This window comes from Clarias gariepinus, chromosome 3 (genome assembly GCF_024256425.1).
Source record: "Clarias gariepinus isolate MV-2021 ecotype Netherlands chromosome 3, CGAR_prim_01v2, whole genome shotgun sequence".
In the NCBI taxonomy this organism is placed as follows: domain Eukaryota; kingdom Metazoa; phylum Chordata; class Actinopteri; order Siluriformes; family Clariidae; genus Clarias; species Clarias gariepinus.
In genome coordinates, this window is record NC_071102.1 from 40,105,903 (window position 1) to 40,120,535 (window position 14,633).

The 14,633-nt window shown below is 39.7% G+C and overlaps 2 protein-coding genes across 4 annotated transcripts; one reads left to right on the plus strand and one right to left on the minus strand.

The window, feature by feature from the left end:
- Positions 1–326: 326 nt before the first annotated feature.
- h3f3a (H3 histone, family 3A) lies at positions 327–3,060 on the plus strand. Of its 2 annotated transcripts, none has more exons than XM_053491744.1 (4): positions 327–463; positions 1,337–1,481; positions 2,220–2,373; positions 2,698–3,060. In XM_053491744.1, the coding sequence occupies exons 2-4, from the start codon at positions 1,354–1,356 to the stop codon at positions 2,824–2,826; spliced, it is 411 nt and encodes a 136-aa protein (XP_053347719.1). In that variant the 5' UTR covers positions 327–463; positions 1,337–1,353; the 3' UTR covers positions 2,827–3,060. The 2 variants fall into 2 exon arrangements, with proteins under 2 accessions (XP_053347719.1, XP_053347720.1); XM_053491745.1 differs by having other exon boundaries at positions 390–458.
- Positions 3,061–10,113: 7,053 nt separating this feature from the next.
- On the minus strand, positions 10,114–13,587 carry gper1 (G protein-coupled estrogen receptor 1). 2 transcript variants are annotated; one of them, XM_053493026.1, is made up of 2 exons: positions 13,491–13,587; positions 10,114–12,103 (listed from the first exon to the last, which is right to left on the minus strand). In XM_053493026.1, exon 2 carries the CDS (start codon positions 11,665–11,667, stop codon positions 10,579–10,581), a length of 1,089 nt encoding a protein of 362 aa, XP_053349001.1. In that variant the 5' UTR covers positions 11,668–12,103; positions 13,491–13,587; the 3' UTR covers positions 10,114–10,578. The 2 variants fall into 2 exon arrangements, with proteins under 2 accessions (XP_053349001.1, XP_053349000.1); XM_053493025.1 differs by having other exon boundaries at positions 10,114–12,108.
- Between the last annotated feature and the right edge of the window lie 1,046 nt (positions 13,588–14,633).

The following is a 14,633-nucleotide window of genomic DNA, read 5'->3' on the forward strand; positions in this document are numbered from 1 at the left end:
TGGAAACCAATGTTCCAGATTCAAAATACCATGTAATGTCACACCAGTTTTTTGTGTGTGTGTGCGTGTGTGTGAAATTACAATTTACATTTAAAGAATTTAGGAGTTCATCTTTGTTTGCAGGCAGATTTGTACGTGGGCTTCAACCTGAAATAACATCACTGATTACATTATCATCTTATTTTTAGCTTTAGCCTTTTAACTACTTTCACAAACTCTTCTCTCACATATATTATGATGTCACTGCTATATTTCCATATAACCCAACGTGGGAGGAGCTTGGCGCATCACGTGACGCTGGCTTGGCAATGCTGGTGTGTACCCAATGTGGTAGGAGCTTTGCGCGTCACGTGACGCTGGTGTGTGTCTGTTACTATAAATACATGCGCACGCACTCATTATTTTCATACACATCGGGACAGCCGTAGTGAGAGATCGGGGACACACCAAGACGTAAAGTAAGGTAGTATAATCAAGATTTTTTTTGCGTATTTTATAATGTTTATGAATTTTTTTTTGTTAGTTTAAGGCATATAACAGGTGTATAAAAATAATGAGATTCCTTTTTAACAAAGATACATTTCAAGTTAGGTAGCTAGGTATTTATAATCATTTTTGTAAAGAGCCTGTAAACACATTATTTGGTCATTATTATGTTTGTTTAATGTATTTTTAAAAGATACTAATCGTTTGCTTGGTTTGGTGAGACGTTAATTCACATTTCCCCGGCGCTGTTTTTATTATTTGCCCGCCATTTTGGACAATGAGTACCTCAGGAACGCTAATGATGAGTTAAAGCTCAGTGTTATTTGAATATACACAAAGCAGTTGTGTTTAACCGTTTATAATGAGTTGTTCAGTGTAGTCGATGTTTTATTTAAATTAAAAAAGGAGATGTCGCGTTTAACCGTAACTGCTAGCTGGTTAGCTGTTGAGGTAAAACGTAAGAATGGTGTTTTGAGGTAACGTCTCAGCTCTGACTAAACAAACACATATGCGTCAAAATGTACTGGAAATACGCTTTTTTTTTTCTTGCTTAACCAAAATGTCCACGTCAACATACGCGTGTGTTTATGTCGTCGAATCCTCTACGGTCTGCCTCATTATTATGGACCTGAGAAGGAAGCTGTACAGCGGGCAGAGCCGCCATTTTGTCTGCGACACAATCTGCCTCGTTAATTCTCTCTCTGGTCACTTGGAGTGAAAACGGAGGTTAATTCTGCACTGTGTGAGGGCTAGCTCACCATCACTGGGACTTAATTTTCGAGACAGCCTGTGTCTTTTGTTTTTATTTAAGTCCTCTTGTGTAACAGTGCTGTTTGTGTTGAATTTCCAGCGGGTTTTTGAGAGACCATGGCTCGTACCAAGCAGACTGCGCGTAAGTCCACTGGTGGGAAAGCGCCCAGGAAACAACTGGCTACTAAAGCAGCCAGGAAGAGTGCGCCATCTACCGGCGGAGTCAAGAAACCACACAGATACAGGTAATCACAAAACATCCTGTGTGTATATTTGCATATTACATATTTAATTAGGGACCCTTTTGATGCTATGAGATGTATTTCAGTTTTGTTTGTTTGCCTTGGAATAAATTCCAGAAGCTATTAGTTGTACCTCGACATGCTAACAATAATTCTTTAATAATGTAAATGTGGATAATCCTCAAAAAGAGGTGCCTTATTAATCCCAAAGGAAATTTTAGATATCCAGCAGCAACACAGACGGGTTGTAGATGTGCTTATATACCGTTTCTCACATATAGTAAGTGTACAGAGTAATGTGAGAACTGACCAGAAGTTTAGTGCAATGCTAAGAACAAAAATTCAAGATGCAAGGGAGCCATAGATCACACAAACTTAAGTGAAATTGCAATGCTAAATTGCTGTACAATTTTGTGTTAAATATTACCAATACTCCCAATTTCTATGCACTCTCACAAATTAAACATTTGGAAAAGAAGTGTAAAATATGCAGCATTTAAAATGAACCAAGTCATACAAGCCAAGTTAAGTGTATGGATAAGCATACACTTATCTTGGCTGGTTTGACTTGGTTCATTCGCTTGTCTGCTGAGGCAGATTATTTGCAAAATTCGTAAGATGCACATTTCCAAGGTGTGATGTTTGTATGCTGAGGTACCACTGTAATTACGTGCAATGGAATTTAAGAAGGCATTTGCTGAAGTGATAACTTTCCCCATTTGCTTGCTTTTCCATCCAAAGGCCTGGAACTGTTGCTCTGAGGGAGATCCGTCGTTACCAGAAGTCGACAGAGTTGCTCATTCGCAAGCTCCCGTTTCAGCGTCTGGTCAGAGAAATCGCTCAGGATTTTAAGACCGACCTGAGGTTTCAGAGCGCAGCTATTGGTGCTCTCCAGGTATATTTCTTCTTTCGAGTTACATAATTAATTATCCTTATGAATTCTCTTATAAAACACGATCTGTATCAGGTTACTCGCAATGTCATGAGATTGAGCCTGGATCCTGACCATACTACAGACCATGTCACACAGATGCGGTTGTCTGTGAGCTCATAAACCGAAGGGGTCTAATCAATATCTCCTCCAGCTGCTTTATGATGCAACATGAGCAGATTGTTATTTTTTTTTTTCTTTTTAAATAGACACAATTGACTTTACTGGGTTGTGATTGTACCAGCTCAAAATAATCTTGGGTTAACCAGTTCACTCTTACTTTAACAGGAAGCAAGCGAGGCTTATCTCGTCGGCCTGTTTGAGGACACTAACCTGTGTGCCATCCATGCCAAGAGGGTCACGATCATGCCCAAGGACATCCAGCTGGCAAGGCGGATCCGAGGGGAGCGAGCATAATGATGACTATACATTTGTCTTGTTTTAAACTTTGTTTAACCATACACTCAAAAGCAGTGGATTTTAACCGATTGCATAATTTTGTAAAAACATTCCCTACAGACTCAGGTTTCTGGTGAAAAATGTGGATTTACTATTAGCAGTGCTCATTGTAGAGTAGCGTTAGTTTGCATGCAGCGATATTTATCTTTTTACATTGATTATTGGGTTGTTAATAAAATTTCACTACCTCAATTTGTCTGGAGTTTTTCTTCCCCTCCCCTTGTATAAATCTTGGTATGTAAGGGGTTTTCTTAGTTTTACTGCTAAAACTTTGCAAATGATATTTAATGTAATTAGTTTGTGGTTGTTCCCTCTAGTTCTCCCACTAGGGGTCAGAATCATTGCTATACACACATTTGTCTGAAGGATTGGATTGCCTCCCGTTTCTCCACTTTAAAACAACTGCTGTAGAAAAGTGGTAGAACTTATAGTGACTACAATTGGCAAATATAATACGCTGTATTGGTGGCACTGCCTTGGATGTGCTTCTTCTGCCCATGCTGATGTTTGAAACTCCAATCAATTTTTTTTCTTTCTCCAGCGAAGGTTAATATGCAAATGTAATTGAAGGTCCTTTCCATTATTCAGTCTTTTTTTTTTTTTTTTTTTTTTCCTTCTGTATACACAGCGACAGGTTTATGCATTAATTCACACTTCATTAATTAGCTTTGACCTAACAGTACACTCATTGGTCTTGGGCTCCTGGTGATGCATTAATGGAGCTTGAAAGCCCAAGGCTGTTTGGTTTGCATATCAGTTTTATAATCCATGGCCGCCAGCCATGATTACATTAATCGGTGCACCACTAATTCCAGGAAAACTCAAATTATTCAGCTTGCACGTTGTGGTGAATTTAACACTTGTGGTTGTCTAAATATTGCTTAATTGATTTTCCTTGCGTAGAGCTAAGACATCCATATGTTTAAAAAAAAAAAATCAAGATCTAACCTTTTTCCTATAAGTGTTTTATCTGTGTATATTTGTCAGACTATGACTTTAGAGCTGTTTGAACCACATAAGAGACTCCGTGCATACCACAGACGTACATGCCAGCAGGCGTGACGTCAGAGCCCTACAGCTCGAACCCTTTCTCAAGTCTCAGCTGCATCCGCAGGTCTCCTGTCACACTCTTCTCACAGTCTGCGCTGGACCTCTGTCCCTCTCTCTTGCTCTTTGTATCCGCAAGTTCATGTGTTATTCAGACTTTTTGTTCACACGTGCATAATGAACCTGACCCACTCGTTCACTCCCTCGGGAGATGTAAGGGTTCTGAGCCCATGTCCTGGCGTTGCTTGTTTCAGTGGCACGTACAAGCCCTTCATTAAATTATCACTTGTATTTCTTCCCATCGTGCTCCCTGTGTTCCTGTCTCTTGTCCCCGTCCCCAGGCGGTTCTCAGCATGTTCCTGACTGCGTGTCTCTCTCTGGGCCTGGGCATACACAGATCTCATAAAGAAGTCTCCCTGGGGTCTGTCTGTTATTTGATGTTTATTAGGCTACTTGAGTAAGTTAATGGTTTGAAATAACCTTGCATAAATCCGTACATTAGAATCACAACGTGATAACACGGCTCCCATTTCCCAGGCCGCTCCCTTTGTCACAGCTGAGAAAACAACTGCTGGCTGGTCACTGTTTTTGTTTTTGGTTTGTTTTGGTCATGTTTCCCAGACCAGACTAAACCTGACATGTGATGGGGAGGGGAGGGGAGGGGTGGGGTGTGGTGGGTCTGGGGTGCTTCCACTTAAGTGAGTTTGGGAAATCAAAGCTTTCTGGAAAAACAATTAGGATACAGAGGAGAAAACCGGCATTTCATTTATATAAAATCATTTAATTAGTTTTTGCACACAAGCAGAAAAATTAATTATAAAGCTAGCTAATATGGCTACGTGACTAGTTAGCCTAGATAGCAAGAAGAAAAGGGAGCCGCTTTCAGTTTGTGCCAAGAAGAATCATAAATTAAGGTTAAGTGAGGTGTAATATCTATTTTTACTTCATATATGTCTTTTCTAAATGTTTTGATTACTTTTTTAATGCAAAAATACGATTATAGTGTTGGAAATAGGTAATATTGGTAATATTTTCGGGTGGCTGGAACGGATTATCTGTATTTACATTATTTCCTATGGGACAATGCGTTTCACAATATGACATTTTACCTTATTGCCTCCGGAACGGATTGCATTTGTTTGCCAAGGTACCGCTGTATACCTGTAGGTTAATGTTTCATAGACCTTTGCAGTTTTATTGCAGAGATTCATTTCATGATTTACAGGGTCCCAAAACAAGCGTCTTTGCAGTATGATTTAAAGTAATAATACTGTACTACATCTACAATAGCCATGTACACAATCTCCCTATGTTTGCAGGAATATTGTTCCTATTTTTGCTTTTAAACAATATCTTTCATGGCTTTGGGCAGCTTTAAATTGACTCTTGGCTGACTTTTTTTTTTTTAACGTCCTTGACCTTATTCCAAATCTTGTCCCTAACATTTCATGCACTAAGAAACGAACATGCGGCATACAGATGAAGACACTGGCACCCCCGCTGGCATAGTGTGTTTCCAGCTCACTCCCTCAGGGTGGGGCAATTAGCATATAACATTTAAAACTGACATTTACAGTACTGTGCAAAAGTCTTGGCCCCTTTATGTATTCATATTTACGATTTACTCTTTTACATAAATCATTTTACGTATGGTTTTATGTCTGTAGAAAACATTGAATCACAAAGAAATTAGAAAGAGATGGATTTTCTTGCATTTCTATGCAATCTTGAGGAATAGTTCTTCAGGATTTTTTTGGCTCTCAATGTTTTTTGTTTGTTAAGCCACACAGTGACCTATGAACCATTTAAACATAAAAAGCATCTAACTTACGGCCCAAACCAGTAAGAAACAGGTGCAGATGATGACAGATGATCAGGACGATTATTAGTACACTGGTGATGCTGAATGCTGAGCGTTTGAGACAGATGAGAGGGGAAACGAGATCGCTGCCGAGGCTGTTGCATAAACGAATAATCTTTAAATCATATCTTCAGGCACTTTGCAGTCACAGTAAAATATTTGTTCCTGTTTCTTAAATTTAATATGAAAAAGAATGGCAGACATCGAATAACAAGTACTTTTCTAATAATTGGACTACATTTCTAATAATGCACAATATTGTATATATGTTAGTTACATATAACATTACATTACATTTATGTTTAAATTTCATTTATTTATTTATTCATTTATTTATTTATTTATTTGCAAGGGCATCGGTGGCTCAGTTTTTCACCTGCCATGCAGAAGGCCCAGATTCATTTTCCACTAAACACTTCAAATCTCAGCCACTGGTTGCAATGTCGGTCCTGGATAAAATGCGAAGGTTGCTTCAGAAAGGTCGTGCGGACCGGAGGTTCCACTCTGGTGGTGGCAGCCGAAAGACCAACAACAGCATATTTATTTATTTAAGCATCTCATACACATTATTCCTTATTTGGCATCAGTGAGAATTTAGATTAGATTCCCATTTTCTGACTTCATGATGTCACCTAAAGGCTATAAAAAGCTTATTAAAATAATCTTGGACGTCTGCTTGATTAATGTCTGTTAAAAGATGAGGGTTTTTGTTGTTGTTAAGATTCACCAAAAACACATTAGATCAGAATCAGATTAAGACCTAATAATGCGAAATAATGTGTTCATAACAGATCACTTACAGCAGGCAGGTTTACAAAAAGTAAAGAATCCCAGCCAGTCAGAAATATCACACTGTTCTACTGTATGATGTGATTGTAATAAAATCATATTAAAATAATAAATAATCACTATCTTTCACACATTGGACTTTGCCCTTACAGGAAAACTTTGTTTGCCCTTTTTTATAACAGTCCTGGGAATCAATTAAAATGTTTTCGAAAAAGGCAAGTGTTATTTATATTGTATTATATCCCCGGAAGGCAGTTTTACTGCTTTCTTCCTTTTTTTTTTCTTTTTTTCTTTTACAGATTTTATATACCAGGCGCATAAGCCAAAGATTTATGACACAGCGTATACGTAGAGCTGAGTCGTAAAAGGGTTTTTTGAGATTTTCATTGTTTTTCTGAGAAATGACCGATTATCTTTTACAATCATTTGCCATTTACTTGCTTTTGTAAACAGCTCTGATGAGAAATTCACTGAAATGTTTTCCATAAACCAATGCTGAGGATATGAAACCAACGCACCAGGATGTCCAGGCTTCATCTTTCCTCGGATCGGCTAAAGGACGTAACTGATGCAGCCCACGGTATCATGCAAACTAGGATTTGTTTATGTTTTCTGCTCGGATATGTTTCATCAGGAAACAGCAAGGCTCTTCGATGTTAACAAAACTTAAAATGAATTTTTAATTATTTAAAAAAATATTTTTATATTATTAAATATGAATATATATTAATATATTAATATTATTAATTTTTGTATAATTTAAAAAAATATTTTTATAAATTTTATTATTTTTAAAAAAGTTTTAATAATAATAATATAAGAAAAATAGGCTAGAAAACACTGTATTCATATACATACACTATCAGCAATTTTCTTCCATCACTTTTTGTAAGTAGAGGCGTGTTCAAGTCAAACCGGGACTTCTGATGAAATGTTTGATAAGTAAAGGCTTTAATGCCTATGGCTTTATGGTTTTATACCGATTGATATTTCCAGAAGAATTCAAGCAATGTAGTCTTGAGACTCTTAACCGCAGTTAAACATTTAAACAGTGAAGACATTTAAAAGAAGGCCGTACGCCAGTGAACGACGGTCCTGCCCGAGGTTGCTCGCCCCGCAGCGAAAATTGATGTCGCCAACTTGCAAAAGAGACGCATCCGTCTGTGTGAACCGTACACACAATCATTTAACAATACCACTTGCCCATTACAGTAACAAAGCTGTGAGCCATTGCCGCGTCCCCATCCAGTCCTGACCTCGCTCAAGTCAAGAAAACTTTCGTAACTGTGTTCTGTCATTCTGCACAATTAAAAGTCCCAGTTTGACTTGAACGCCTTATCAATTCATTTTTCTCTACTGGAGTGTCAGGGAAATTTCAGGGCTTCATATACACACACACACACACTGACACTACCCACCTGTTTTTGGAAGGAGACAGGAAACCAAATCCCTACAATACCAGTCAAAAGTTTGGACACACCTTCTAACTCCGTGGTCTTTCCTGATTTCTTTTCCTTCTTTCTACACTGTAAAACAACGCTGAAGGCGTTTATCCAACATACACAATAATCTCCTTTGAACAGTTGATATCGAGATGTATATCCGCTACTTCTGCTCTGTAAAGCTTCATAACGGCTCTAATCTGAGGTGCTGGTTGTTAATTGGTGATTTCTGAGGCTGGTGACTCTAAATGATCTTCTCCTCTGCAGCAGAGCTCAGTTTTGGTCTTGCTTTCCTGGGAAGGTCTTCATGAGAGACAGTTTCATCATGGGGCTTGATTGGTTTTGTAAATGCACTTGACAATGCATATACATTACTTGATATTATGTGGTTGTCTCTATGTAATATCCAGTATATGTTATTTCTCAAGCTTGTTGATTATATGTTTATACACTGAGCTGTAACGTAAAGAGAAGATGAGTTCCTTACAGTCCAGTTCTGACATTGTGTGTATAATCATTCTGAGTTGTATTTGCCTTTCGAGTGTTTATAAGATTTTAAAACCAAATTTTTTTTTTTAAAGCTTTAAAAGTTAAGATGTTGTTTGATTGTCACTACTCTTATAGACCGTAACCCGTTTTGTAACTGAAATAAGCTTTTCATCACATCTGTGACTTTGTGCATGATGTGCGTTATTGTGTTATTTTAATTACATTTGCTTACTAACTAAATCAGTGATTATAAGCAAATCATAACCTTTTGATCAGCCTGGGACATAATTATGAATTCTGCATCACCAAGCGAGTGAAGCTGTTTTTGTTTTCACTCATTGTAAAGTGTCCTTGAGCTCTGGAAAGGCGCTATATAAATAAAAAATATTATTATTATTATTATTATTATTATTATTAGCTGTACATATTTATGAGCACTGTAATTAGTAGGCGTTCACTTTTTCTATTCCAGTGGCGTTTGTTCATTTCTCTTAGCAGATTGAAAATGACTAAATCCTTATGAAATTTTACTCTGAGCAGAACTGATGTTTCAGGGATTGTCAGTATCATGTCACTGTACCGCTCATTGTAAGGGTGGCTTGTCTTCGGGAGCAGGTACAGTAAGATAAAGCACAAGCACATACGCTCACGGTCCACTTTATCAGGAGCTCAGGTACGACTGCACATTAATGCAAGTAACAGCCAATCACATGGCAGAGCAGGATGCATAAAATCATGTGGGTTTCAGTGACCTTCAGGTAACAATCCCATTCAAGCACCAGCATGGAGGAAAGGCCAAAGAAACGTCTGATCTCTTGAAAGTTTATGCAGAATGGTATGAAAACAGTTTTGTGATCATAAGCAACTTGTTGTTGAGAGGAGAATGACCAGACTGGTTCAAGGTGTGGTAGCATAAATAACCACCCTTTACACACATGGGAGGCAGAAAAGCATCGTAAGGAGGATGGGCTAGAACAGGAGACGATGATATCAGGTTCCCCCCGCTCCTGTCTACCACAAATGCATACGCATCCGGCTACAAAGGAAGAGGTACTTCCTAAGACTTGGACCAGGTTATGTTTTTCCAATCTTCAACCGCGAACATGTAACCGTGAACATGGTAACAAAATCTACAGTCATAAACCATACCTTAATAAAACAAAGGAAGCTCCATGTGACTCTATGTGTCTGAGGCGGTTTATAACTTTTTCATCTTTCTTTCGAAATTTGTAAACGATCCATTCTTCTCAAAGCAACAATGCCGGATCAGGGACATGGCCCAGAGATATGAGCAGGGCTAGAAAACGTGACTGAAGGCAGTGCACTGAATAAACAGCACTGATGGAGCACCACTGGATAGGTTACTGAGGGCTCGAGTAATGTGTTTACATTACCTTTTGCCTTCCGCAAGCCACCTGCCCCCGGCCCTACCCCTGGTAAACAGGAGCCAACACCTGGGGTTAGAATTGATAACACCTCTGTCTGAGCGCACAGGAAGTCTCGTGAGCCAGTCTCAGAATGTTACTGTGTTACGCTAGTGAACTTCAAATGAACCTGTGTTTAATTACAACAGGGCGTGTATTCAAATATTTACTCATCAAAGAAGAAATGATCCAGTGAAGAAACAGATCTTTTTTTTATTTGTTCCCTTACCATGGGCTCACTGAGCACAATCTTCCTGGAGTATAAAAGTCACCTTGATACATGATATATTCATCTTTAAAGTTTACTTATAAAACAGATTTGCCGTTCACTTTCCATCGTAATAGCTTTGCGAAGAAATACCCTGAATAATCCATTCCTCAGTATATATTACACTCTACAGGAAATAAATCAAACTTCTTCAACTGCTTTTGTAAGCCGAACTGTATAACCCTGTGAGTCGGTGGCCACACCTACAGTACGTCCTCTGCCCTTTCTCCTACCCTACTGTGTCTGCGGATTAGAAGCAACTTAATTCCGAAAGGCATACAGGATTTTAGAAAAAGAAGAAAAAAAAAAACATTCCAATTGTTCAATCCAATTGTTGTGAAATGCAATGAAGTACAATCTCTCCTAATAACAGTGGCATGACATCCAGTTCTACACTTCTGACTCACTCCTGACGGGGATGTTGAGTTCCAGAGTGTGATGGCAGAAGCGATAAACCACTGACCAGCTGGCCTTCTGTTTCACAAAGAGCTTTAGTTTGTCTCTGAAGGTCTCACCCAGGAAGCTGTAGATGATGGGGTTCAGGCAGCTGTTGGAGAAGGCTGCCAGGTTGACGATATGCCCGGTCAGGGGGTAGTCGTGCCACAGGGTGGTCGCACTGCGCCTCGATGTACCCTGCAGAAGCTGGATGCTTATGAAGACGTTCTCAGGTAGCCAACAGATGAAGAACACCAACACCACTACGACGATCATGCGCAGGGCCTTTTGTCGGCGCGGCCACAAGCCTCTGTGCTTCTGAGCCCGCATGAGGATGCGGACGATCAGGGAGTAGCATAGACCGATGATCGAGAAAGGCACCAGGAAACCGATTGTTACCTCCAGCCACTGAATCTCGAAAACGTTGGCGAAGCAAAAGTGGACCTCGCCCGTGTGCTGCGTCTGCACAATGGTGAAAGGCAGCAGGGTCGCCAGGATGGACGCCATCCAGATGAGGCTGCAGCTAAGCTTGGCGTGCTGCATTGTGCGTAAGGGTCTTCTGCTTATGGAGCTGGCGAGAGCCACGTAGCGATCGAAACTCATCCAGGTCAGGAAGAAGATGCTGCTGTACATGTTGACTTGCAGGAAAAGGGACATAAAGGTGCAGAGAACGGCGTAGTCATAGTACTTCTCGTTCAGGTTAAAGACCTCGATGAGCGAATCAGCCACTAAGATGAGATCGGCCACTGCCAGGTTGATGAAGTAAAGGTCGGGGATGGTCATCTTCTCCCTGTGGTTCAAGTTAACCACTAGGATGAGGATATTCCCAATAATCCCAATGGGGAAGAGTAAGATTGTGTACAGGCAGGAGAGGAAGAGGCCGACCACATAAAACTCATAGGTGTCTGTGTTTTCGGTCAGATCCGTCAAGCTGTAGTTGAACGAAGCGTTGAAGTGCTCGGTGCTATTTTGATAAATGTGAATCAGAGTGCTTGTCTGCTCTTCCATACTGACAGAGTCTTTGTATTCCATGTCCCGAATCATAGGCCAAACGCTCCACTAGTGCTACATACTGCATTCGAGTGTGTGCCCAGCTTGCAGTGTTGGGTGTAACGCTCATTTAGGCTGTCGTTCCCATTCTTACCCGTCAGATCTTACGAGAGAGACAGTTCATCAGGAGTTAATAGCATCCTGAGGGGCTTGCCTCCTGGGACGAAACGGTCGTGGGAACAAATACCAATAAGCACCTCCATGTTTGTGGTCGTCTTATCTGGGAGGGCTGCCTGGACTTGTGTGATCCATGACACTGACACGAGAGGTCTCGTTCTCCCTCTTCCTTTCACTTTTTCTCTCTAGGGGCTGCGTTGCTGTTGTACAGTTTGTTCTTTACACGTTTTAATTCCAGTGCTGCTTTGCCTCCTCCAGTCCAAAAGCATGATTATTCATCAGGCGGTAGTCGATGACGCTATTACTGTGACACCTAATCTAGTGAGACAGAGGAAGGGAGGAAAGAAGAACGAGAAGGAAAGGGAGAAAGAGAGAGAGAGAGAGAGAAGAAGTAATTACAAGAGGAGAAAAATACCAGGCACCCTGCTCCTGCGGTGCGCCTCACATCAATTCCTGTCTCGTTCTGGCGCCTCGGACACAACCAAAATGTGTCAATATTTAATAATATCTATCACTGTGTGCCAGGATTCCAATTTACCAACAGTATTATTGTCTACAGTGGAGGAAAAAATTAGGAAGTGATTTAAATGCAAAACAAGGACATAAGTTTTGCACCAAATGTATATCAGCTGATTCTCTTACAAAGCCAGAAGACCCGATGAGAAGTGAACTACAGGAGCATAATTAATGACGCAGGCATAATGAGAACTATTTCTTTTCAATCAGATTAAATGAGCATTGATTCGAGGTCAAGACAAATAGCAGCACTCAGCTTGAAGTCTGACACTGGAAAATGTAAAAGAAAAAAAAAAAGTCTATAAACCCTGTTCCGTCCTCTTTATTTTTATGCGCTTCAGTTCATTAAAGATGCAAAGGCATCGGCATAATGAGAGTGATAATCACATGAGGCGGAGAAGAAATCTTGACCTTTAACGGATGACCAGAGCCCCTGAACTTGCTCCGTCTTTCCCCGCGGATAAAAGCTGTGAAATATTAATTTCTTTTCAGTAAATCACACACACACATCTTCACGGATACAGTCCCAGGATGCATGTGCACTTCAGATTTAAGTCGGGAAAAATGAAAGGCAATGCGATAGAGCAGATGCATTTTTCAGTGGGATTTAATCATATAGTCTGGACACCTAATAATCAACAGATGTAAATCCTTTGCACAGCAAAGCCCTGGGCTTAGGGATCAGGTTCCCAGTGAAATTGATTGACTTAAGGAGGACAATATTGCGTATGACAAATTGCTAAAATTAGAATTTCAACAAACTCTAAGGAAACTCTTTGAATAGAAAGTATTACCAGGATAAAACTGCTGATATTTTACTCATGCAACTTAATAATAATAATAATAAACTGAGACGTGACCTCACCTTAGATAATAGATGTAAAAAGATGTAAAAAGTATAGATCCTGTTTGCATCCTGGTTTTTATTTAAAGCTCAACTTTTTCCATAGTCTCCATACACTCCGAACAAACACTGACCTTTTAATTTATTTCCATTTATTTCTGATAGATCTGCAATTGATAAACTTTTGATTTGGCAAAGACGTGAAAAGCACGGTCAAGCTGTTTTGTTACAGATTGCTGTTTTCCTATCCCCCAGAAAATCAACAGATTTCCCTTTCACGAGCAACTTTAATGATCCAGCTAAAAAAAATGTATGGTATATAAAACGTAAAGGTGGTTACCTTCCAGGCGTATGTGTTTATCACACGAGCAGTGCAGGGCTCCGTCGCAGATGTCAGAACAGCCTCAGAGATTTGTAATCCCACATCCACTTCCACTCCCAGCGCCCCCTACTTGCAAAACCCTGCCTGAGAACGGGATCGAGCCAGCGATGATGAAAGCAGCCTCCCACCATCCCACCAGCTCACCCTTCAGCTGAGATTTGCTGTGTGTGTGTGTGTCTGTGTGTGTGTGTGTGTGCGCACTGTCTGCCTCCTGTCAAGCTCCTCCACCTCCTCATTTGCTTTCTCCTCCTTCCTCAGCTCTGTCTTCACTCCTGCCCCGCGCCCATGCCGCATCATACATGAGAGGAACTCATTGACCCGAGTGACTTTGGAACAGGTGAATGCAGACACACCTCCTGATTTTCTCAGTTATGTGTTCAAAATCCTGATTTATTGCCTTTTAAACGTCAAACCTTGTGACTGGTTTGAGTGTCTACTCAGAAAATGCAGTTTAGGAGCATTCTCCTAAGTCTGAGCGCTGTAGTTTTGGGAGAGAAGGAGCGCAGAGAGAGAGAGAGAGAGAGAGAGAGAGAGAAATTAGTTATCTTATTATACTTATCTAATATTTATTTATGTTTATAGATTTATTATATCTGCAAATGCATGACATAAAATGAAAATGAATAATAGATTCTGGTGGATACATTTATGTATTGTATAACATTTAATTTAAAGTACATGGTGCATTCGCTACACATTTATAAGCATCACATAAATATTTCATCAAGTGCTAGAATATTTATGAGCGTCTAATGTAAAGCAATAAGATTGACCCGATGAGGTGATTGATTTAGACCAATCTATTGTCAATCTATAACAAATCTTAATAAATGTTGGTTGCAAACTTAGTGCTTTTTTAGATTTGTTATAAATGTACATTTGATTAATTTTTTAGCTTAAAGACCTGCAAATCATTCAGCTCCAGAGTGTTTGTTTTCCCATTTTCTCAAGTCTCAAGTCTTTTTCTTGTTTTCCTTCATTTGTCTTTAAAATAAATAAAACAAAGAAACCCGACATGGTCACTGTATGACCCAGAACATATGAAGTTCATAAATGAGAATAGAATAAAGACTACAAGTGGACTGAACACTCAATACCAAG